This window comes from Podarcis erhardii (assembly GCF_964252035.2).
Source record: "Podarcis erhardii genome assembly, chromosome: 7".
NCBI classification, from domain to species: domain Eukaryota; kingdom Metazoa; phylum Chordata; class Lepidosauria; order Squamata; family Lacertidae; genus Podarcis; species Podarcis erhardii.
Genome location: NC_138511.1, coordinates 83,783,035 through 83,808,933, shown reverse-complemented (window position 1 = coordinate 83,808,933; position 25,899 = coordinate 83,783,035). Strand labels below are relative to the sequence as shown.

General features: G+C 43.1%; 1 protein-coding gene and 1 long non-coding RNA gene across 6 annotated transcripts in view; one reads left to right on the top strand and one right to left on the bottom strand.

Annotated features, from left to right (window-relative positions):
• LOC309346232 overlaps window positions 1–2,881 on the bottom strand; it is a 22,011-nt gene extending 19,130 nt beyond the window's left edge. For all 3 annotated transcript variants that reach the window (XR_014158502.1, XR_014158503.1, XR_014158504.1), the window contains exon 1: window positions 2,616–2,881. This is a non-coding gene — a long non-coding RNA (uncharacterized lncRNA). The remainder of the gene's footprint in view (window positions 1–2,615) is intronic.
• On the top strand, window positions 477–25,899 carry LOC309345922 (galectin-4-like). 3 transcript variants are annotated; one of them, XM_081869402.1, is made up of 11 exons: window positions 477–827; window positions 1,834–1,922; window positions 7,104–7,299; window positions 8,958–9,077; window positions 10,356–10,406; window positions 11,841–11,888; window positions 13,112–13,135; window positions 13,293–13,322; window positions 14,831–14,919; window positions 17,448–17,613; window positions 25,419–25,899. In XM_081869402.1, the coding sequence occupies exons 1-11, from the start codon at window positions 801–803 to the stop codon at window positions 25,560–25,562; spliced, it is 984 nt and encodes a 327-aa protein (XP_081725528.1). In that variant the 5' UTR covers window positions 477–800; the 3' UTR covers window positions 25,563–25,899. The 3 variants fall into 3 exon arrangements, with proteins under 3 accessions (XP_081725528.1, XP_081725527.1, XP_081725529.1); XM_081869401.1 differs by lacking the exons at window positions 477–827; window positions 1,834–1,922 and adding an exon at window positions 2,502–2,647; XM_081869403.1 differs by lacking the exons at window positions 477–827; window positions 1,834–1,922; window positions 13,112–13,135 and adding an exon at window positions 2,502–2,647.

Genomic DNA, 25,899 nt, shown 5'->3' with positions numbered 1-25,899 from the left:
GGCAAATCTGTCAATTTTGATTTCTCTCAGTTTCTCACATTTCCAGTCAGACATTTCTACATTGGTTTGTGACTTAAAAAAAAAAAGTCCTCATGAATATCCATTCGCATCTTAGTGCTTAGTCCGAATACACACCTTTTTTCTATGCAAAATATACATATTTTTACAAATCAGTTTCCCCTAATAGAATTCATTTTGTATGTTATTGTCCCTATGATGAGCATTTTATGTGCACCTTTACATCAGTACCTGCATTTTTTTAGCACATTACATGGTTGGAGAACTGCATTGCAAAATTCAGAGAAGTCCAAATTTCAAAGGATGGCTGTGTTTCAGATCATGTATTGACTCAAAAAGTACGAAGTTCACCTTCAAATACAAACTAAACAGAATTCTACACACACCCAATCCCTAAACAGAACTTTCTCATATGAGCTAGCAGATAGTAAACCTTTGCCTGCTTCTGTATTTCAGTGCAGAGTGCTTTAATGGCTGCAGAAGAGGCAAAAATTCAACAGATAACCCTTCTCTCCTCCCTTTGCTGCACCTTCATGTTGTAAAAAAATGTATCGTGTCAGAAAAATATGCGGCAACCAGCGTTGTTGGAGCAGGTTCATTGCTATCTCTTGGGTCCCTGATAATAGCTTTATTCCCATTTGATAAAAGAGCAAACAGCGGCCAGTTTTGTACCCCGCCTACTTTTCTGAGGAAACGAAACTTAATTCTGCTTTAAGCAAGCTTTTCCTTCAGAAAGGCATAGAAAGAGAAAGACCAGGTGCTGAGATCCAGGAAGCTCCAAGATGGCTTTGCAGCCTATTTTAAACCCGGTGAGTGTGGAGAGTGTGTGTAAGAGGGGAAAGCTTGATAAGGTGGTGGTTAGGAAGGCTGCATAGACATTTTCTAAGAGGTTGTGTCTCTCCTAGGGATGAACTAGCCGGGAGATGTGACTAGCCCTTCCCTGTCTCCTTGCAGCATGCTTTCTATGTGCATCCTTACAGCTAGGATTGAGCTGCTGCAAGGATAATTGATTTACAGAAAAACCCCAGAGAAAATGCAGACCAGAAGCGGATAAGGCTTTTCTTGGCAGGGAGATAAGTAATGGGAAAGCTCAGCTCCTCAATTTCTCTGGATTCCTCCGGACTGACACTGTTTTGTGGGAGAGATTCAAGTGCGTACCTGAACTTTAGGTTTGCACAGTTAAAGTGGACTGAAGGGCTCTGTTGTTACCCTTGTGCAATAAATCTGCTTAACAAAGAAGAGCCCTTTTTGTGGTTTGGAAAGTGTTTTGGAAATGCATTGAAAAGTATGCGATGAACGAAGTAACAGCGAGAAGACATGTAAGCTTCCCGCAAGCAAATTGGGATGGGTGGTCATTGTAGTATAAACAAATTGGAACAAATGCTCAGTAAAAACCAGACATCGCCTAAGCTTCGTGTTAGCTCTGTGGAAGCATATCGGGATAAATGCTCAACAACCTTGGCTATGTTACCTCAACCGAAAGGCATGGCAAGAAAAAAGCAAGGCAAAATTTAAAGTGGTTGTGACTCTTTGCTGCCTTCCAGTCAATGCAATCTAAGTTGCCCCTGAGGTCTTTCACTCCTTGCGCACTACCAAATTTGAGTCAAATCTTTGCCCAGAATGTCCCCACCACCAAGTTTGGAGCCTTAAGCTAAAAATGTGTATTTTGAAAACAGGACTTTTAAGACCATTTCCATTGTTTATCACACCAATGATATTCAGAGATATATAACACCTGGGGAAATTATACTTGAGTTTGGGGAATAGGGACCCAGCAGATGACCACCTTTTTCTTTTCTTTTTTCTGCCCCACAGAGCGTTCCTTTTACTGGCCCCATTTTTGGGGGTCTGACTGAGGGGAAGATGATTGTAATCCAAGGGCAAGTCCGGGTTTCTGTGAAAAGGTTTGTCCTGCTTCCACTTAGCTCTTTGTGCCTCTCCCGCCTCATCAATACCTTTTCCTCAAATTAGACTCTCTGTTTCTACAGTCTTTCCGTCTCCTTCCTCTTCACTGACTTTCCCCCGCTTTCCCAAATTTCAGAGAGTGCCTCACATTTTGCATTTAATGTGACATTGCTCTGTCAGGAACAGCCCTAGCATTGGGCAGAGTAAATTGGTTGCCTCAGGTGGCTGAAATTTTGGGTGTCGGCAAGACAAGGCATTAAATCACCTCTTATTTACTTTTATATTTATTGAGATTTGTACTCTCAGGGAGATGTGAGATTTCCTGCCTCAGGTGCCATAATAACTTGCCCAGCCCTAGGTAACTTTCATGTTGACATTAGAGGAGGTGTCATTTGCATTGTGCCTCAGGGGACAAAATAGATTTGTGTGAACAAGGAACCAGGAGAAACAACAACATGGGCAGTGTTTTCCTTTTGGAATAGTTTCCAGAACGATTAAAGCCACAACTCCATCCAGCCTTTACTATCGTTATTTTTAGCTGTTCACCACAAGTGAACAAGCTGCTTCTGCAGTGGACTTCACCGCCCATACTGATGTGGTCTACCCCCGAACTTGGAGGGTTTAACATCAAGCCCTACCCTGTTACCAGTATTCTTGATTTTAAGAATATCTGTAGAAATATTACAATTTACCAGTATTTAGCCACAAACGGGGTTGGTTCCAGGTACTAATGCCCAGGCAAGAACATGTAGTTTTCCCCACAAGGGACCCACATTTTCCTTCCCCTGAAAGTGTGGTGCAGTTTTTAATCTACCCCTCTCCCTTAGCTAGGGTGGTCACTTAGATGTCACCACAAATAAGAGGGGACAGATTTGCCCAAAATGTGCAGAAATCTTGGGTTGTACCTAATGCTAGTTCTCCTCAGAGTTAGACTCATTAAAGCTAATGGACAAGGCTAACGTAGGTTCACTATTTTAAGTGGGTCTCCTCCGAGTATAATTAAGTTAGAGAAATCTGTGCACCATAATTTTATTTTAAAAAGACCAATACATCTGCTCTCATTATAGTGGAGAAGACTGTGAGCAGGTGAGCTGTGTGCCTACGTATTCCCAGGTGCTCATTGCTGATGGGCCCCTGCAAGGTCTCCTTACTGGCTGTTTTTTATCATTGATTAATTAATTAAACTTATTAGTAGCGTGCGCGCACACACACACACACACAACCCAGACAGCTTACAAAAATAAATAGATAACACATACATTAAAACCAGCATAAAGCAAAACAGAAAAAGCTAAAACTCATTAGTATTTTAAAAAAGCATGGCTAAAGCATTCTTCTAATCTAACGTTTTAGGCCACAGGTAATTCAAAGCCACAGGTTTGGTGATAAGAAATGTTTTTTTGCCTGGTGCCTATAAGTAAGTAATGATGGCACCAGGTGAGCCTCCCTGAGGAGAGCATTCCACAAATGGGAAGCCATCACTGAAAAGGCCTTTAAACAGGGTTTAGACCAGAAATCCCTTCAAAGATAGGACTGTCTTCTGTAAAGAAGGGCATCCTACCTGCTGGAAAGGCAGCAGGGTTAAGGATTTAGGGCTCATTCCAGCGAACACTTCAAAATACCCATAGACCACCTTGTTTGGTGCCAGCACTGTATATAGCATAGCTCATGATACTTGACGCTAATTTCTGTGGAGAAATTATATCCCTTTGATAGTAAGGGATTTCATTTTTAAAAGAAGCAACAATTTACCAGTTGCTTGAAAACCAGCCCCTAGTAATGGGGTGCTGTTCTTATACAGACATGTGAGGTAAATTACCAGAAAACCGCCTGAAGAACAATCCACGGTTGCCAATATGGCAGCTCCTCCACCTATACCTTTGCCCATTACTGGTGGTAAATGGGAGTGGGGATGCTGCCATAAGCAACCATAGAATGGTCTTCAAGTGTTTTGTGGTAATTTACCTCACACAACTGGCTTTCAAGCAAATGGTAATTTATTTTATTTTATTTTAAAGAAGAATCATTCAAAAAAGCCTTTCTTGTGTGAGGGAGATACTGATCTGAGGGTGCTGTTGAGAGGCTTGATTTGCAGCATTATATAATGAGATTGTTGTTGGGTTTTTGTTTGTTTTTTAAGCAAAGTTTTATGACTTTAATCTAAAGAAGCAGAAAACTAGTTCCTGGTACCAAAGAGGACTTTGTTTCTTGAATAGCACCGTGTCACACAACGAGCCGCTTTTGAAACTGTAGGAAGTCTCAGAAATGGTTTATGTCATGAGGCAGCTTGGGGAGAAGATCTATTAAAAAGGCAGAAACCACATTAAGCTTGCCCATCCCTTCAAGTGTGTCAAAAGTAGCTATTTGGGGATCCCAGCCTAAATGGCTATTTTAAAATTTATTCTTATTTTATTTTAATATTGTGAGCCATGTTGAGGGTCTGCACTAGGCCAAAAGGAACTTCACACAAACAAACAAACAAACAAACAAACAAACAAACAAACAAACAAACAAACAAAATAGGGTGGGCAGGAGCAAAAGTGGTCAGGGTCCCTGTACCTTCAATAGGCATATTGAATATGGAACTTTTCTCACCCAAGCATGACAAATCACACAACATATGCACAGTTATTAAAACAAAGCCCTGTAATTTATTTTGCATGTGGCTATATATATTGTTATTCACTCAGAATGGTAGGGGTGGCTTGAAGTGGCATACTTTTGGGTTTTTTTGGCAAATATTTTTATTGACTAGCTTTCTGAACATACAATTAACAAACATTATCCTAAAAAGCATGGTGCTTCTGTGTGAGGTCCAGTAGATTAACTTAAAGAGTCTCTCCATGGGTTGATGGAGGAATTATCGTGTGACTAAGCTCTGTTAACATATGAAATGAAAGAAAACTATGTCAGTCATTAATATATATATATATATATATAGCCTTCAATCTTCCCATTAACTTTTCAACTAAATCAGTTTGCCAAATGTTTGCATACCACCTGGATAATGTTAGTCCTAGAGTAGTTTTACTAGTACTTATCAGCCGCCCAGCCGCCACCATTAAAAATGTAAGGAACACCAGGATTTTGATTATCAAATATGCAGCTTCCGGGTCGGCGCCATCGCCGAATGGCGGACTCCCTCCGAGCTCCGGAGGGAGCCTGCACGGCAGGGGCTGGGTCCTACCGCACCGGCGATGCGGGGACCCTTAAAAACCACGGCCACGGGGGCCGTGGACATGGAGACTCGGCTGACACCGTTAGCGCCCTCCCGACTCGTGAAGGAGCCTTTTTAAAGGCTACGGATCGGGTGCCGGGGAGAAGCGTGGTGTTTTGAGTCCTCTGCTATCCCTGCCGTGCGAAGCCGCATGCCATTCGGCGGAGAGCGCTGGCTTCTTCCTTTGAAAATTCGGACCTAAAAGAACAACCTGTAAGTAATTGGAACTTGGACTAAAAAGAGGGACAAAAATTTTAAAAATTTCGGAGCGAGCGGGGGAGGTGCAAAAAAGGAAGTCAGCCACCCCCTCCATTGTAGAAGGGTCAAAGCAAAGGATCTGATAACTAAGATCGGAGTAACATCATTTTGGCAAGTTTTTAACCTCACGAGTGAAGAATATGAGATTGAGCTGGAGGAGGAAAGTAGAATTCGGACTTAAAAACAACCCCCCCTGGAACCCCGGGAGCGATCGATGACGGAGCTTGGAGAGGAGAAAGGCAAGTTTTGACAGCTGTCAAAGAGCTGTCAAAGCGGAAAATAAGATAGAGACTATGTTACAAGGACTTTGCTGGTTATATTTGTTATAAATTGGATACAAATTGTTTTAAATAAGGATTACAAAGTTACTAGGGCTAATGGATGCGATCTGGAAGAGAACTCAGTTTTTGCAATCCACCTAGAGGAGCCGAGGGATATTACAAGTTTTAGCTGGAAATTGGAACTGAACTGTTTATCTCCTGGGAAACTGCAGAAATGGAACATTATTATGACTACAGAGGCTACTACACCGAAGAAGACAATGGAATCATCTGTTGTGGAATGAAAGGAACTTGACGTAATGTTTTGTTTCTGAATAACAAGCCTCTGTAAAGGAACTAACTTTTGGAATTAGGACATTTGTGCAGGAAAACAGGGACAGAAAGAAATAGAAAGAGGAGTGTGATCAATAAGAACAACAAAATAACAAGAATTGGACCAAGTCAAAAGTGGGGACATTTGGGACATCCAGATTTGACAAGCTTAAGGATTATAATTTGGAGTTTTTCACTCCTGGATATAAAAATCTGGATGGAAAAAATGGGCCTCTCTTTAAGACAGAATCCTTCCATGATTGGACATTCGAAACTAAAGAGGACTGGCAAAGGACTATGATTTAGAGAGACGTGGAAATATCGGACATTGAGGAACATTGGGAACGCAACCGGGAAAAGGGGGGGTGGGAAATGTGGAATCCTTAAAGGCGTAAACTATGTTTTATTTAGGCTATATACATCTACATGGTATTCTAAAGTGGGGAACTCGTGGTGGGAATAAACCGATTTTAGGGGAATGGAAAATAATGTTTAAAAAAAAAAAAAAAAAAAATTGGGTTAAGGATAACAAGTTTGAACTGAGGAGAAGAACTTGTTGAGATCATTTGAGAGATTTGGAATACAAGGGGGGGAGGGAAGGGGAAGTCCTGAAAGGATGTAATTGGAAAAAGATTTGAAATTGGATGTTTTATTAATTTGTAATTAATTGGAAAACTTTAATAAATATTATTAAAAAAAAAAAAATGATGCTAGTTGAGGCATACATTTTTTTTGCCAGTCTTTTCAAATTTTTTTTTTTTTTTTGGTCCACCATACGTTTAAAGTGCCCTCAAAGAACCTCCGGGGAACTGTAATTTGTTATGGCTGCTGGGAATTCTAGGTCCTTGAGGGGTAAACTACAGCTCCCAATGTTCTTGGGGGAGAGGACTGTGCTTTAAAGAGAAGGTGTGTACGCAGCCTAAATCTCATTAAACAACACAATCTTTTATGCACCTTCATGGCTCCTGCTCTCTCCGAATCACCCCTTTCCCCTACTCTCCCTTCCATTTCATCTCTCCAGTTCATTCCGTGCAGGTGTGGTCATGGTCCACCAGCCCACCTGCCCATCTCTTCCCACTGAGCTTCAGCCCAACCATCCTCTCATATTTCAGATTCTCGGTCAATCTAGTGTGCGGCAACGGCAACATCGCCTTCCACTTCAACCCCCGTTTCGACGAAGGCCGAGTCGTCGTGTGCAACACTCAGCAAGGCGGCCGCTGGGGAGCTGAGGAGCGGGCCTACAACATGCCTTTCCAGCCAAATATTTATTTTGAGATGATCATCAATGTCAAGAGCCACTGCTATCAGGTGAGGAGGCTGGAGAAGCTGCTCCGGCTTGCTGTCTACCATGCAGACCCTTCGTGTCTTGCAGGGGAAGGACTTGATAATTTGCAAGTGCAAGATTTATCTCCAGCATGGACTCCGACTTGGCTTTATGTTTAGGCCGGCAGAAGATTGGCCCCATAGCGGTGCAGCAATAGAGCTGCTAGCGCATTTGCAAAGCTAAGCAGGGTATGGTTTCATATTGGATGGGGAGCCTCGTGTTGCAATTCTTGCTTTGCAGGGGGTTGGAGTAGATGACCCTTGGGGTCCCTTCCAACTCTACAGTTATATGATTCTATAAGAGAGATGATTCCCCATTCCTTCCCCTCCCGCCACATTCCCGTTAGAGATGCAGCTCGGCTGACAAGCAGGGGAAGATGATAGTGAAGAAGAAATATATAAAGGCTGTATAAGAGCTGTGCAAGCTGGCCCGATGTTGCAATGAATTCTCATGAGGAATTAAAACAGAAATGAACAGACCGATATGCAAATTGTGGAGAAATGAACTTAGGACTGGAAGAATTAGAAACCTGCAGGAACTTGAATGCTAGTGTTTAGGGGGTTCTGTGCATACTTTCATGCTGAGGGGTGTGGCGCTTGTACAAGTGTGGGCACAGCCTTCCATTTCAGGAGGGCCAGGCTTCTGAAAATACAGAAGAAATGCTTCATATGTGAGTTCTGCTGAATGGGTTTCCTCACAAGTCCCGTTTGTTTGATAGCTGCTACCACCTAGTGGGTGAAGTAGAACAAGGGTGGAATTCTAATCCAAGAAGAAGGTAGACTGCCACAGATCATATGAGACGTCCAGTACAATGAACCAAACTGTCTCCTTATGGGCTGTCATTCAGCTTTAAGCAGCTAGGCCAAGAGAGAACCCAAACAAACATAGGACATCCATCAATCCAAGGCATTATGGAGATTGCTGTAGTCTGTATAATCATGTACGGGGGTGTATTCATGCTTATAATAATTTTATTCAAACAACCTTTAAGAAATAAACTTGACAGTGAATTTTCTGAATGTTTCTATTATTAAATACTGAAACCATAAGAGGAGGGGGGCCATGTGTGCACCACCAAAAAAGAAGACACAGATTTGCATAATATTTGCGCCTGCCATTTTGCTATGATTTGAATGGAAATATCATCCATCTCGTCATAGTGGGGAGGACAGAGACAATGTGTCACGTTGTGTCACCCGAGGTGAAATGGGAATGTGCTGTGCTGCCATGCTACACCTCTTCCTCCTCCTTTACCTGGGTTGCCCATGAAGTGGCGGCAGCATCGGTGGGTTCCGGCGAGGCAAAATGTCACAAAATCTTGCCTCGTCTCAAAGGGACTCGCCTAACCAGTTCCTCAACCTCCTCCAAACTCATAATAATAAAGTTAAATGCTAAGAGTTACTTATATCCAATTGTAGTTCTACACAGAGTAGACAACTGAAATTAATGGACATGATAGTCAGTTTAGTTCCATCAATTCCAATGAGTCTACTCTGATTATAATCTAGTTCAACTCACTGACTCCAACACCTTAACTAGGTTGTCCCTCCAAGTTCCACCCCCGGATTAGGAGCCCACAAAGCACAAATTCTGCTTCTTGTTTCCCTAAAACTAACCTCACCTCCTCCTTCCATTATTCTAGGTATCCGTCAATGGCAACCACTTCCTGGAGTACAGACACCGCCTTCCTTTCCATGAGGTCCAGACACTGCAGATCAATGGAGATGTCTCTTTGAACTGCATCAGCTTTGCAGGCACTAATGTGAGTTGTAGTTTCACCTCTTACACCTCCTCCAATTTCAGCTTACCATGGTGGATCATGTACCTTGCAATGTGGGTAGCAGCCATTTGCAAATCAAAGGGGAACACTTAGAAATGTGTCAGTCTAATTTTAAAATGAGGTGCCGGCAACTGGTGAGATATGGAGTCGGAAGAGACAAAACATTTGTGGTTGCAGTTCTCATGCGAGCTTGAACACTAGAAACAAGATGCAGTGAATTTGTATGAACAACTTAGCCTTCTTGGGGAGCAATCCTGGGGAGGGATGTTGCAGACCTCTCTCTATGCCAGAGAAGGTGGTTTGCAGACAGACTCTTCTTCCTCGTGGTGGCAGAAAACTTAGGTGCCATCGGTGCTGTGCTCTGCCATTGCTGTACCAGCGGTGGCAAGACCAACAATGAACTGTGTTGGGGGCATGCCAAGCCTCTGTCAGAGGGGGCTGTGGGTGTACAGGATCCCAAGCCTCCTTGTGACCCCAAATAAACCTTCAGTTGCATTGCCTGGCATAAGCTTTTGGGACTTGGCAGAATTTGACAGAATTCCACACACACACACCCTGTGTCCCATTAGGATTGTTCTGTAAGTTATTTTTTGAAACGTACTTGCTGTGCGTCTTTGCCAGTTCTTGAAATTGATTTCACAGTACCCATATTGAAACACAAATATTTGAAACAGAAGATTTTGCTTTATATCACAAGGTGATCAGCAGGGTTAAGATTCTTCTTGATTAGCCTTTGCCTGAGATGTGTACAAGAAAGTAGGCAGCAGGCAGACCTCTCAGAGAAGGCATTCCATAAATAAGGTGCCACCACCAATAATGCTATGTTTCAAATTTTCAAATACAGCATATCAGGTAAGAGAACTGTGAGAGGCATCTCTGAGGACTCTACCAGAAGTCTCATGGCCCTGTTACCCAAGATGCTGCCAGTTGGAGTAAGCAGAATGGGCCAAGCTGCATAAGTGATCTGACTTAGTACAAAGTGGCTTTGTGTGCTCATACTTAATCTTAAGAGGGCATGAGAAATGCAAACTTGCTTCGGAAGCAAACAAATAAAAAAGAATTTTTTTTTGCTTTGGAAGCCAATAATGTTATTTACTCATTCATATATTTACGAATGGATGTATCACTTTAAGGTGGCAGTTGATGGCTTATGGATCAAATTGGGAAAAGAGACAGTGCCAAAAGGGCAAGTTGTTGTTGTTGTTGTTGTTGTTTTAAAAAATAGTTCTTATTTCCAAACGTATTTTTATTGTGTTTCAGCCTCCACCCCCATACACCCCTCCTGCTTACAATGTTGTGACAGCCACCACAGTAAGTAGAAGCCCTTAGTTTGTTTGCATCTCTTTGCTTTGCAAATCTAGTCTGGTGGGGATTGATTAGTTCTGGTTATTTATGTAGCAATTTCAGTGTACAAAGTGCTTTACAGTGGTACCTCTACTTACGAACTTAATTCATTCTGGAGGACCGTTCTTAACCTGAAACTGTTCTTAACTAGAGGCGGGCTTTCGCTAATGGGGCCTCTTCCTGCCACTGCACCGTCGGCACATGATTTCTGTTCTCATCCTGGGGCAAAGTTCTCAACTTGAGGCAAATCTTTCTATTTAGCGGAGTTTGTAACCTGAGGCATTTGTAACTAGAGGTACCACTGTACAACATTCACCTTCATAACTCCTTGCAAGGTAGGCCACTAGTTTTGTCATTTTCCGGGTTGGAACGGAGAAATAAGTGACTTATTCAAGGTCACCCACTGAAGACCCTAGCCACATGACTGTTGAGCACATGGTGCACTGGGGGGAAATAGCTGAGAATCCTGTTTGTGTTCACATTGAACCTTTACCTCCCTAATTCTTGGAAGCCAATCACAGAATCACTGTTAGAGGAGCCTTGTAGACTCAGAGGGGGGAACCTCTGCCCCCCGATATTCCTGAACTACAAACTCCCAAGCAAATGTGGCCAGAAATTATGGAAGTTATAGTTCAGCAACATCTGGAGGGCCAAAGGTTCCCCACACCTGTTGTGCAGATCATCTGGGCCAACCTTCTCCACTGTTCAGCACTAAGGCATTCCTAGAACAAGGCTGTCTAACGTCAACTTGCAGACCTCCAATAAGCGCGAGCCCTATGACCCCATATACGTAACCAGTGGTCTCATACCCTGTGTGGCTCGGAAATTCTCAGAAACTTAAAAAAAAAATCAGTTCAGTTTTGAAAGCAGTGGTTTAAATCAGTTCAGTCTTGAAAGGCTCAAAATGACATCTAGCTACATCCAAACAGACAAAGCCCTGTCTCTTGATCTCAAGAACCATCATGCAAAATTTTGCTACGATATCTTAAGAGGTGTCCAAATGCACAGTGAACAGGCAGACCACTTTGTCAAACCACTCTGACCATTAAAAATTTATTCCAACGTTCAACTGAAGTCTACCCTTCTGTAACTTAAGATCTAGTTCATTCCCAGGAGCAAATGAGTCTTTCCCCTCTTCTTTGTGACGGTTTCCAGATATTTGAGCAGTGTTACCATATCCCCAACATACCATACCAACAGCATTAGCAACACTAAAGTGACCTCTGCCTGGAATAATAATAATAACAACAACAATAACAATAATAATAATAATAATAATAATAATAATAATAATAATAATGCTGAAACTGCATCCCAGAGCTAACAGAGTCAAAACGCTAAATATCCTTCTATCAGTGCCAAAGTTAATGCTCTCTTAATGATATATCTCTTTTTTTCCAGGTTGGTGGTATGTTTGCTCAGCCGAACTTTGTGCAGCCATCTTTTTCTGTGAGTAGCTTGGTGGAAACTTCACAGATCCTATAAACTACTGGGCTAAAGGATGGGAGGCCTAAGGCACAACCTGATCCACTCACAAATGGTGACTTGTTGTGTTTGTCGTACAACAACAGAATCCTGTTGGCAAATGGATCGGCACTGAGCCCAGAGCTCAGTGGAAGCAGGGCATAGCTACATGAGAAAGATCCATGCTTTCCAGGCAGAAGGTTCCACAGGTTGCGATCCTATACTCAGTTACCTGGCTGGGAATAAGTCCTGTTGAAATCTGTGCGACTTTCTTCTTCTTCTTCCATTTTTTAAAATCAATGTATATACAATATGAAAAACAGTTGTATTAGAAAAAGAACAGAAAAACAAACTAAGCACATGGTAAAGATAAAGGGAACCCTGACCGTTAGGTCCAGTCGCGGACGACTCTGGGGTTATGGCGCTCATCTCGCTTTACTGGCCGAGGGAGCCGGCGTACAGCTTCCAGGTCATGTGGCCAGCATGACTAAGCTGCTTCTGGCGAACCAGAGCAGCACACAGAAACGCCGTTTAATCCACGTGCTTTTATCCACTTTGATTGTGCAAACCTAAATTTTCTGGTATGCGTTTTCAATGCTACCTTGAAAATAATGAGACTGTGGAAGAGTTTTGTTCCCTCCCACTGAGCTACGTATAGATCCACCCACTGGCAAGTCAGGATTGCAGAGAGGAAGTGAGGATTAGGAGAAGAATTGGGTTAAGAATTAGGGTGAGATGTTAAATGAGAAGAAGCTGGAGTATTCATAGATTCCAGAGTGATGATTTTTCCTTTCTTTCTTAGTATAGATTCTGATATTTCATGCAGGGCCCTTGCAAAGAAAACATTTAAAATTATATTAAGGGGGGGGATTTACTTAAACTGACTAATCAAAAAGCAAGACTCGGGGCTTTTTTTTCTGGGGGGACACAGGGGTACACATACCCCTAAACATTTTGTGAATCTAAGTTTGGCCTCACTAAGGGGCAGTATTTCAGTATGAGTAGGGAAATAAACATTTTTTTTAGAAAAAAAAGCACTGGCAAGAATAGTCAGTGAAACATTCTCTCTAGTTAGTGGACAACTCTGGAGACATTTGATTGCTCCACCTATTCACTGTGTTCAACAAGTGTTCCCTGAAACAAAAAAATTAATACAAACAATAGTTCTATGTAAATTAAATGATTGTTTTTCTTTTCATTTTTTGCAGACAAGGAAGAAGAAGACAGCCCAGGTGTGTGGGTTAAAATCTGGGGCAATATTGTAGTCTACCTAGTTTAGATAAGGCAGGGGTTTGGTCTAGACTGAATTTTTATGCTTTTCGGTTCTGCAATACAGTATTATTATTGCAAGGCCTTTCACTTTTTCTCTGTTTCTTCATCTTTTCTCAGGGTAACAGTGGAATAACTTTGTCCAATCCTGTGAGTATATCGGTGTTCTGTTTTCTATGCCTCTTGGTTCTCCATCATAGATAAATTTAGAAATTTCTGCTCGTTTTTGACATAGATTAAAGATGGTAAACTGGCAGTCTGTAGGCCCCAAATATAATTGACAACACACCCACACAACAGATGCAGCTCCTTTTGGCTATATGAAGTGTTCTTGTGGCATTTTTCTCCTGAATCTGTCCACACTTGGGAGACAGGACGCTTAGTCAAGACTGTTTGGTCTGGTCTTGTACAGGCATCAAGCCAAGACATAGGTTGCATAGTTAGATTAGGGAAAGCTGAGTGTTAAGAGGCAGCAAAGCAGACAGGAGTCAAAGAGGGTCTGGGCAGGGCACAATGAAAGAAAAGGCTCAGTAAGTAAGTTCAAGAGGCAACCAAGCTGCAAATATAATCAAGAGATTTGCTCTGTGTGCCAGCAGCTTCTCCCCTTAAGACATACCGTATTTTTCGCTCTATAGGACGCACCGGACCATAGGACGCACCTAGTTTTAGAGGAGAACCAGAAAAAAAATTCTCCCCCTCTCTGCTCAGCGCCCCTTCAGCGAAGCGGCAGGAGAAACAGCCCCTTCCATTTCTCCTCCTGCTTGGCTGAAGGGGTGCTGCGCGGCTCTCCCTCTCTGCTGAAGCCAGGACACTCTTGCTCTCCTGGCTTCAGCGAAAGGAACCTGAAGCCTGCCGAGCGCAGCGGGAACTTACGCTGCACTCCGAAGACTTCAGGTGGCTATCCCTGAAGCCTGGAGAGCGAGAGGGGTCGGTGCGCACCGACCCCTCTCACTCTCCAGGCTTCAGCAAAAGCAATGCGAAGCCTCCAGAGCGCGGAGGGAGCGCTCCCTCTGCGCTTCGGAGGCTTCACGTTGCTATCGCTGAAGCCAAGGAGCTTGCATTCACTCCATAGGACGCACACACATTTCCCCTTAATTTTTGGAGGGGAAAAAGTGTGTCTTATAGAGCAAAAAATACGGTAAGCTATGACAAGTTAAAGAGATCCCATAGCACTACCAAGAAGATGTGTATATTCTTTCAGAAAAGACAAGGAAAATAGAAATAATGACGTTTGATATTTGTGCATATATTGGCACAAAGGCAAGGATGCAACTAAAAACTAAGAAACTAGTCCGTTTTTTGGTGTTTAGAGGCGCCTCATAATCAGAGGCACTAAACCGTACCTTGCTTTTCCCTGCTTCAATAGGGGCTGGAGGATAGAGATACAGTGTGGGAAGGTTCCAGTAGCTCAAGATGTACTTGCATTTTAGGGCTAAGGAAGAGTGATTACAGCTGACTTGTAAATTGTGTCCTTTGGTTGTAACCAGCCTACCCAATTTCAGCCTCTGATAATAGATCAAGATCCACCTGTGCTGACTTCTGAATGGAGGGGCATTCTTCAGCTTCCTGGGTGGCTTCAGCTTCAGGGAGTCTTAGTTCTGCTTTGTCTTCTTGCTTCTCTTGATGAAGGGCTGAATCCCTGTTGTTATTTTTTCCAGGCTGTCCCATTCCACATTGCCATCCCGGGGAATTTCACTCAGTTCCGCAAGATTACAATTGTGGGGAATGTGCCTTTTCACGCAAACAGGTGCGTTAGCAGAGGGGACAATATTATACACCAACTTCCTACATTCAATTATCATATGAAGTTGAAGCCAATCAGAAAGTACCGTATATACTTGTGTATAAGCCGACTTTTTCAGCACATTTTTTATGCTGAAAAAGCCCCCCTCAGCTTATACTCGAGTGAGGGTCACTTTCAGGCTGCTCCTTCCTCCTCCTCTGCCTTTGCCGCTGGCGGCGGCGGTAGAGGAACGAGCAGTCCGAAAGCAGCCCTTTTGGGCTGCTTCTTCTTACTCCGCCGCTGCCGCCACCAGCCTCTGCCTCTTGGCAGCACCCTAGGTAGGCAGGGGTACGAGAGGGGCTGGGGGGAGAGAGAAGCCCCCTTTGCCGTGTGCGCATGCGCGTGCACACGCACATGCACTCTGGCCCACCAAGAGGTTTGTGGTGTGGTGAACCGGCTTATACTCGAGTCAGTAAGTTTTCCCAGTTTTCTGTGGTAAAATGAGGTGCCTCGGCTTATATTTGGGTCGGCTTATACTCGAGTATATACAGTATCTGTCAAATTATGTCTGCAGGTTCCAGAGATACAACCAATCTAATTCGCTTCCCTATCACATTTGAATCTTATTTTGCTGCCTTCTTACTACGTTTACCTTTGCTGTGTGTGGTTTTTCCAAAATATTTATTTCTTTCAGAGTAATTTTCTTTCTCGATTGGCAATGACGTTGTTTGGGAATGACATGCAAGTGTCATGAAGGGTGGCTGATTTCATAACATTCACACATGCAGCAGAAGCTGAGCTTCTAGGTCAACCTGCGGCTTCTAGAGGCAGTGTGGTGAGCGCTGTGGTTCGGCTGGAGAGTTCAAATCCTCGTTCAGCCATGAAGCTCACTGGATGAGGTTGAGCCAGAGACTCATAGGGTTATTGTGAGGGTAAGGCAAAGTAATCTTCAAAGATGCCACCCTGAGTACAGTGGTATCTCCGGTTACGAACTTAATTCGTTCTGGAGGTCCGTTCTTAAGCCAAAACCATTCTTAACATGAGACACACTTTCGCTAATGGGGCCTCCCGCTGCCGCCACACCGTGGGCACGTGACTTCCACTTGCATCCTGGGGCAAAGTTTGGAACTAGGGGCATCTGCTTCCAGGTTAGTGGAGCTCATTACCTGAAGCATTCGTAAGGAGGACGGTACGTAACCCGAGGTTCCACTGTATATTGGAGGAAAAGGATGGTACCAGTGTGGTAATACAAATCTGATCCAGGGCAGACTCAGGTCTAAAAAGATCATGGGCTTATCCAGACTTTCTGTTACATTGCACTTTTCAGGCACATTTCTGGAATTTAAAGCTGTGTGTCAGAGTGATGTTGGTTGGGTTTTTTTTTTCATCTCAGTGCTTCCCCTGGGAAAATCTGCATTTTACTGCTGAATCAGAGCAAATAAAAATCTGCAGAAAACCTGATTGCTGTACGCAGGTTTCCCTAGGGAAGCCACCGGGACAAAAAAGAAAACCTGCTTGGACACAAAGCTTTAAATCCCAGACCTTTTGCCTAGAAATATGGGATAAAAGGTAGTCTGGATGAGCCATGAGTGACATAAAAGCCAGATCAAGAAGTTTAGGCCAAACAGATGCAAGAGTGAATTATTTAAGATGGCTGTAGAGCAAGAAGCAGAGAAAGGCAGGCTCAAGAAGAATGTCTATCAGGTAAGTACTCTCAAATACCCATTTGTTTCGCGTATTTCTTGAAGAAACAGCAGGTTGTAAATAGTCACTTACCCAGTCACTTGTGGCAAATAATGGAGAGTCCTCAAGGCTATGGCAAGAACAAAAATGATCAAAATAAGTTTTTCTTTCTGGCCACATGCAACTAAACAGATCCTATGCATATTTACTCAGAACTAAATCCCAGTGAGTTCAATGCAGCCCACTCCAAGTTAAGTGTACAGAGGATGATAGCATTAGATATTTATACTGGGAGCAGCCAGGCTAGTAAAAATTTTCAGTGGGCATGTAAGTTTAGTAGATTTATTTGCAAAGCTGTGAAGAAGTTATTTATTCCACCCACCTCGCCCACCCGTTTTATAAGTTCTTGTAGGCAGGGGTTACATTTCCAGGTATGCGTGAAATTGTATATAGTGGGGAACAACCATCTAAAAAACCAAACTCCGCCAAGAATCTGCCAAACTCCATCACAACTGCTCCCTCCAAACCTCCTTTCTCAAACTCCCAACTCTCCACAGCCCTCAAAGGTCTGTGCAAAGGCTCCTGGATCGCTAGCCATTTTCCTGCTCTTTTCATGTCATTTTTGCAGTTTTTCTGCTCTTCTTAGGCTCTTTTTGCCCTTTAAATTTATTTATCTATATCCCAGCATTGCGCATATATGCAGTCGTGCATAAGTGGGGAAACTTCTGTATTGCTTCCACTCAATAGCTACATGAAATTGGCAAAGGATCAGGAAGATTTGGTTCTCTTAAGATCTATGCTGAGTTAAAAGTCGTGTTGTATCGTTTTGGAGACCCCAGGAATAAGCATTGTCGCCTCCTTCCTCCCAGATTCCATGTGAACCTGAAAAACACAATGAGCGGCAACATCGCCCTGCACATCAACCCCCGACTGAAGGAGGGAGCAATAGTCCGGAACACCTTCATCCACGGCAGTTGGGGCTCTGAGGAGAGGCACCTGCCTGCCATGCCTTTCTCCCCTGGCCAGGCCTTCCATGTAAGAAATACCTTCGGGGAATGAGCATTTGCACTGGTTTACATTTCAGATCCTTGTCAGATGGCACACCTCATCAACAATACCAACTTAGGTTGAAACGGTTACACAGAAGCTTCTGACATTCTGTGGCAGCTATTAGTTTCAACAGCTGATCTTGGAAAGACCCTTCCCTTGCCCCCCTGCCCTTTTAGCAGAGAGGAACTGGCCACTTCCTCCTGCTCTTCACGTGCAGGTGAAAACACATGAAGAAGGACCATGTGTACCTTTGGCCTGATCAAGGAAAGCAGTGTTTATATTCCTACAGCCATTTTACTGGCTTATACTTGCCTTTCCACATCAGACCATCAATTGCAGCATTCTGTCTTGTTACGGAAGGGGGGGGCATGTCTTCTTCACCTTCTTCTTCGCTACAATATATCAATTTATTTCCAATTGTCAATGTCAAAAGGGACTAAAATCTATAAAATTCATAGAAAATCAGCGTGCCAGTTTGCTCAATTACTCTAGGACTCCATCACACCTCCCCTGTCCAGCATAATCCCTCAAGCAAGGTGTCAAGGTGATCAGCCTTTCCTCCAGGCAATGTCAGGTGGCAGACTATGCATATTTGGGACCATTGTTTTCTCATCCCCAGGAAGTGTTTATCTGTGCATATCTCCAGCTCTGCATATTCCCCCCTCCCTCCTCCATATGTTAATCTGTGTAACCCCCTCCACCTTCCTGAAGTGCTGATCTGTGTAACCCCCCCACCTTCCTGAAGTGCTGATCTGTGTAACCCCTCCACCTTCCTGAAGTGCTGATCTGTGTAACCCCCCACCTTCCTGAAGTGCTGATCTGTGTAACCCCACCTTTCTGTGATGTATTCATGACGTGTTTTGCACTGTATTCTGGGACATGGAGGGAGTTTCAAAAACTCATGTCACCCCTTTCTCACTGTTCAATCTCGCCTTGAACCTGTTGCGCAATAAACTTGGATCTTCTGCTGCTTGCTCCTGTCTCCGGCTGAGCTCATTTTCCTCTGCAGGGACCCACGGACTTAGTCCGATGAGCTGGGTGGCAGAGTAGCCTCACACCCAGATTTTTGCCGTAACAGTTGGCGCCCAACGTGGGGCATGCGGTTCTCCCGCGTTGCTGACCGGGGGCCCCGAAATCTTCAGCCGGCACCAGGCCATTTTGCCTGGGAAGATCCTTTGGACCCCCGGCCATCTTCCGGGCGGTAATCAAAAGCCCCAGGAGTTCAGCCGGGGAGCAAAGAGGGATCCAGCCGGCTTATTCATCAATCCCGGGATCATCATAGAAGACATGTGAGTATAAGGAAAAGGAAAAATCCAGTGCACTGGTGGGAAAGGGGTGGAAATCTCCTGGCAACTGAATTCTCTGCCCTCCTCTCTATTGCTCCTTCTTGCCTGTCTCTTGGTCCAATTGGTGAGAGAGACCGTGGACTGCTGCTCGACCCAAAAGGGGGGTTCTGAGCTCTATCTCTTTCTCCTCTCAAACCCTCCAGTCAGCTGCACCAATTGAGAGTCCGAAAGTAAGATGGAGAGACCCGGCTTGGAAAGACAGCCGACTCTCCGCAATGGGCATCTCAGTTGAAAGCAAGGGGCTGGAGTTCTTCTTCCGAACTTCCCGAGCGCCCTTACGGAGGGGGCAGGAAGGGGTCTTGCTTTCTGTATCAATCCCAGCCGCACTGGTCGGTGCCACGTAACACGTGTATCGTGCGTGAGCCCGCTTCCAAAAGCAAGGGGGATTTTCGGTTCAAAACTCTATCCAGGGATCACCCGATCTGGCACCGCATGGCGCGGGCGTTCAGTAGGGCCCCTTTTCCTGAGATTGACGATAGGTAGGAGGTTGCCAGGAGGGATAGCCCATGAGGAATTGGGCGGGATCGGCAGAGTGGAGAAGGACCCCAGGTTATTGACTAAGGAAATAGGAAGGAAATACCGGATAGCTAGAGCTCTTTAAAAACCCTCTAAGGAAGTTGCCAAGCGACTAAAGACCCCTCTTTACTATAAATCCCGTATTAAGTATATCAATCTCCTAGATATACCAATCCTTACCGCCCTTTCTCTTCCCTCTTTCTGTCTAGACACGCGTAAAACATAAAATGGGTACCCAGGCTTCCAAACGCAAGCGGGCTCACTCTGGGAAGAAGGCTTCTAGAAAGCCATCTCAGTCTCAGAAGGACCCTGACTCTCCTCTCCAATTTGTCATCACGTATTGGAAGACGATTCCTGGCCACAAATTATTATCGAAGCAAAATTAGAGAACCTCTGTTCTGAAATCTGGCCCGCCAGCACCGCCTCCGCCAAGCCCGAATTGCGTTGGCCGGCTGGTTAACTGGTGGTGTTTGAAGAGGCAAGGAGGCTCTTAAAACCATGTGGGACCTTCCTACTAATTTCACTTAATGAAGCTAAAGGAAGCAGCCCAACTCCTTGCAATAACCAACTAAAGGATGAGAGTATATATGTTTACATGTTGTCTGTTATGTGTGTTGTGTGTTAATACATATATGAGAATATGTGTGTTTACATGTTGTCTGTTATGTGTGTTGTCTGTTCCTTCTGTCTCTGACAGACTGCCTTTCTTAAGCGCGCATAGTTTAAACTGCAAGCTTGCTTCAAAATTTTAAATCTAAGGAAGCCATGCTGGACCTTATCAGTCCTAAATAAGACAAAATGAGAATGAAGGGTGCAAATGTTTACCCCACCTCTTGCTTTGCCGCAACTTTTCAGATCGTGAGTCTACAGTCTATTTTGGAATGTGAATGTTTCTAATGTGAATTAGATGTTTCTGCTGCAAAAGTGTAGGTGAGCAGAACTGCTCTCTCAAGCTAAAATGCAGTGTATTTATTTCATGAAGCGCATTCCTATGAAAGTATGGTCTTCCTTCTAAGAAAATATCTGAGTCCAGTTTTAACTTTGATTTGGTTGGACAGAAGAGTTATTGTAAGGCTCCTGATATCAGGCCTCTTTTCTTAGAAAATGCCCCCCCCCCTTGTTTCATTCTGTCTCTTTCAGGTTTTTTTTTTTTCCTCTTCTTCTGTGCCAGGTAAATTTACTTCCGAGTAAGCTTCCTTTAAAGGAAACTGCAAAAGGGGGGGGGCATAGATTAGGCTTACTATTCCTCTGCAAATTCAGGAAAAATTGTCACTTTTGTATTCCCTTTAAATCAAATCTATGGCTGTTTTAACTATGCTTTATAAGAGATCCTCTCCCTCTTAGGAAAAATGTTCACTTCAATCTTCCTTTAAAGATAATTTCTCTAGGAACTTAAAGGAAGCAAACTCACTCAAACTAATCTCAAGATCTGCTAAAGGGTTCTGTATAAAGTTGGGAATTTTTATTTTCCTCTTCCTTAGTACATGATAGGAGCACTGATTGTGCTCTCTTCCCCAGTAGTGCCTGTGTACATAAGTATGTGTGTGTAGTACAAATCTTGCTGTGAAATCTTGCTGTGAACCCTTTATTTTGGAGGGTTGGACTAGATGACCCCAGGGTCCCTTTCAACTCTCCCAATTTGTGGCTGTGTGGAAGGACATGTGTCCGCAAGCATTGCAGGGTAATTCTTAAATTCTGGTGTGGTGATGGAGTTGAAATTCAGCCTAGCTTTGCTCTTTAGTTTTAAAAAGGTGAGAGGTGAAGCTGTGATGTTTTGAAGCACAACTGGTAATATCAAGCATTTGAGTGATTACAGTGTTTATCATTTTGTCTACTATTTAAAAATCAGACAAATACATATGGGCCTTGACCAATCCTGTAAATAAAGGGGCAGGAAAATTTTTGTCTGCAAATGGTAAGGCCGAAAACTTAGAATGTTAAAAAATATAAATATATATATATATATAAAATAAATCCTATGAATTCTGACTCTCTGGCCATTTTCCCCATATATAAGGGCGTGGCATTGTTCCGCGAATGGCCAGAGGGATATTAGCCCTTTACTGTACATAAAGGAAGCAGTCTCTTTGCTTGGGCTGAAATTACTAGCTTTTGTTGGTGAATACTTCAATTGCTGAGTTTCTCTTTTTTGTTTTAAATCTAACCCTCTTTTAAAATCTACTCCTTACTCTTCCCTTATTCAAATTCTAATTTTGCCAAAAGATGCAACATTTCAATAGTAAAAAAGATTTGCTGAGACATGAACTCCGCACATGCACAGAGACTAGATCAGCTTAAAAAAAAAAAAAGATAGGAAAAGGAGAGAGAGAGAGAGGAAGGAGGGGGAACTGTAGAGGGGGGGAAAGGAGGTTTATGTAAAACTTGGAACCATTGAGAGAAATCACCCTTAATGTGTCCCAAGTTTGAAATCTTAACATGCCAAATTCTTTTCACAGGTAAATATCAAAGAATTCCACCTCTCAATGGGATTTAAATCACAGACTTTGTTTGTGTGCATTTTAGGAACAGCATTTCCTGACAGGCTTCTCACATGAAATAATTTTCCCTTTTAACAGGATATGTGAACCCCGATAACAAAGTGTTTGTCCCTTTTTTCTCCCACAACAACTTTCTTTCTGTTCTGTGAAATCCCTGCTGTATTAGTGACTTCCATCTCTTCGTGGCTTTGACACTTTTAAAGTTACAAATAATCTGTTTCCATTTATTTAATCCGTTTTTCCATGATGTCTATGAAATTAATCGAAGCATCACCAAACATTGTTTGTGGAATGGTATTTGTTTACCTTTTGCCTGAGCATTTCTTATTAATTCTGTCATTTTGGCTAGTTCAAGGTACTTGCACAACTTTAAATTGCCATTAAGTCATTTTCCAGTATTTTGCTATTAACATTCTAGCCGATGTTGTCACATCAAGAAACACTCTTTTATTTTCATTGTTACTTCAGATTTCTTAAAATTGTGTGTCTTAGCATTTATTTATTTTTCGTTCCTCATAGGTCATTGTGTGTGTGTGTTTGTGTTTTATTATTATTTTAACCTTGTATTTTTTTACAGTTCTCTTTCTCTCCAAAGTGAAGGAAAGCAAACAAACTTAGCAGATAATAACAGTAATTATATGGAAATGTGATAATAATATTGGAATGAATGAAATGCTTAATCCGCTAAGATTTTTATTATTTGCAGCTTCCCAAGTAAATTGAAGGACATCCTTTTGCCCCTTCCCCTTACTAACTCCTGTCTTTTAAGTCTCCAAAACCCTGCCCCTTACAGGACGTCACTTCTACAGATGTGTTACTACAGACCTATGATGAAAAGCTTCGCCACCACCTGCAACAGCAGAAGACACAAAAGTTTCAAAGTGGCCACAGCTATCTCTTTCAAAGGATATAGACTGCGGGGGGAGTGGGGCTGACAAAGGGGGGTGGAGTTGAATTACAAGGACATTTTCTGACTTTTGAACCTCAAGATACATAAAATATCCCAATTGTCTCAAGATATGCAACTGATATTTAATTAGTTTGTTTTGTATTATGTGTTATTACGTAGGAATGTTGAAATGTGTCTGACAGTGTGTCATTTCCACAAACGGGGGGGCTATTTTGTGGCTATTTTTGTGTGTAAGTGTTTTATGTCTAATGTCTTATTCCTTACACCCCAGTGGAGGATCCTCATACATTTTATACCTTTTAACAGATCAGGCTATTATGTAGTCCAATGTTTAGACTTAGATAAATTTATTACCATATTTCGTTGTTTCACCTGGCACTCTGCCAACTTCCCTACCCATTTTAAAAAATGTGCTAAAACCCACTTTACCAAGGAGAAGCTTCAGGACGGTGTATATGCTTTGGTTTAGCCGGAATAATCCCTTATAGAGTTAAATTGACTTATTTGGAGAAATGCCCCTTAAGAATGGTTTTGCTTTAATAGATTGGTTGAAAAGTTGAGAACCATGGGGCAAGATAAATTCAAATTGGACTCAGTGTGAATTGGGCAAGTGTATCCAGGCTGCAATTAGCTTTTGGTCCTTAAAGTGCAAGTGAGCAACTTCCCATGACTGCAAGACCTGAGCCTACAGTAATAAAACCCCCATAGGAAGCCAAGGCAAGGACATTTCCCTCAGGACGTGTCCAAACCTGTGGCAGCTGTGGTGAGTGCCAGGCAACATGGTTAATATGAAAGCCCTAAGTGGATTCACCAGGGATTGCCACTACTGTGAGACCACAGAAAAGCTACCGTGACACCTGAGAACACAAAAAATGGCGGGGGACAAAGCAAACTGCATTTTTTTCCAGTCAGTAGTGGACCTTCCTGCTAAATGTAAAGCATAGACCACTATTGAACAAAATACAACAGGTGTCCTTTTATGCGATATCCTACATCCAGCTATCTGCACTACTATACTTGCAAGTGGCCTTAAGAGGCATGATTTGCAAGTCCCCTTCAGGTTTGCACAAACCCACACATCTAGTACGATAGATACAAAGTTATTATTTAGTGCATATCTATATAACATAAACATACATTGTATTGGTCCGTGTTGCTCCCTCCTTTGTTGCCCTGCTCAACCAACCTCCTTTTCCATTAGGGCCTATTCCTACTCACATGGCACCCCTACCTTCACCGAGATTTAGGGTGCGGAGAAAAGATTTGCAAGTTCTTACAGAACTTTAATGCAAATCTATCTCCGAATGGGGGACTGTTACGGAAGGGGGGGGCATGTCTTCTTCACCTTCTTCTTCGCTACAATATATCAATTTATTTCCAATTGTCAATGTCAAAAGGGACTAAAATCTATAAAATTCATAGAAAATCAGCGTGCCAGTTTGCTCAATTACTCTAGGACTCCATCACACCTCCCCTGTCCAGCATAATCCCTCAAGCAAGGTGTCAAGGTGATCAGCCTTTCCTCCAGGCAATGTCAGGTGGCAGACTATGCATATTTGGGACCATTGTTTTCTCATCCCCAGGAAGTGTTTATCTGTGCATATCTCCAGCTCTGCATATTCCCCCCTCCCTCCTCCATATGTTAATCTGTGTAACCCCCTCCACCTTCCTGAAGTGCTGATCTGTGTAACCCCCCCACCTTCCTGAAGTGCTGATCTGTGTAACCCCTCCACCTTCCTGAAGTGCTGATCTGTGTAACCCCCCACCTTCCTGAAGTGCTGATCTGTGTAACCCCACCTTTCTGTGATGTATTCATGACGTGTTTTGCACTGTATTCTGGGACATGGAGGGAGTTTCAAAAACTCATGTCACCCCTTTCTCACTGTTCAATCTCGCCTTGAACCTGTTGCGCAATAAACTTGGATCTTCTGCTGCTTGCTCCTGTCTCCGGCTGAGCTCATTTTCCTCCGCAGGGACCCACGGACTTAGTCCGATGAGCTGGGTGGCAGAGTAGCCTCACACCCAGATTTTTGCCGTAACAGTCTCAAACAATGCCTTTTAAGCCACTAAGAAGGGAGAGATTGCCCCCTCCCAAGATTAGCCTAATTGGGACTAAGGGGCTGGACTTTGCTTGGGACCAGAGCACTATACAGTACTTTTATAAAGTAGTGCTATACATCTGACAGGATTCTTGGCACTCTGAACAAACTGCTTCCTTTTAGGAAATCATTAAACTGGTATAAAATTAGGGTTGCCATACATCCATAATTTCCCATTGCCGGGATTTGGCAGTCAGAAACAGTGTCTGGGCAGAAATCACTGCGATGTCTGTGAAAATCCAGATGTATAGCAAGCCATGTCAGAAGTGACTCTGCAAAAAAAACAAAACCCCTCAACAACAGTATGGCAACCCAAATAAAACTGATATAATGGATAAAACCTGCTCCATGCCTCTTGTTGTGTGTGGATTAGTATGGTTTGAAAACTCAGAATAAAACATTTCTTACTTTCTACCACTAGATGGAGATCACCAACCTAAAGAATAACTATCAGGTGACTGTGAATGGAATTGTGATATTCAATTATACCCATCGAATCCCTTCAGGACAGGTGGACCACCTGGAAATAGCTGGGGATGTGACCCTCTCCTGTGTGCAGTACTGACGAGTCTTTGTTCTTCTTACACAACATTTTAAATAAGCCATCTTGAAAGAGAAAAGCAAATACGTTTCTGTAGTGCCTTTCCCCCCCTGTGGATCAGCGTTGCTTCAAACCATGTCAGGCATACCTGACCTGCAAGGCTAATGTTTACTATTATGGCTTCCCTACAAGGAACCCTGGGAATTATAGTCTGAAAGGATCACTTGCAGAAAAAAAATGTGGTAACCTTGTGGGATACCTGTGGGTAGGGAAGCCATGCTTGCGAAATCTGTTAAAACCCTTTTTCTGGTACTGATGCAAATATACAGGTGTTGAATAAAGATGTTGAATGGATATTTTA

Bases quoted from the DNA above. Each gene is read 5' to 3' on its own strand.
- LOC309345922 (XM_081869401.1), top strand. From the start codon at position 2,517: ATGTGGTCTACCCCCGAACTTGGAGGGTTTAACATCAAGCCCTACCCT. The intron at 13,136-13,292 runs GTGTGTGGGTTA...ATCTTTTCTCAG, and splicing joins GGAAGAAGAAGACAGCCCAG to GGTAACAGTGGAATAACTTT. The intron at 14,920-17,447 runs GTGCGTTAGCAG...CCTTCCTCCCAG, and splicing joins GTGCCTTTTCACGCAAACAG to ATTCCATGTGAACCTGAAAA.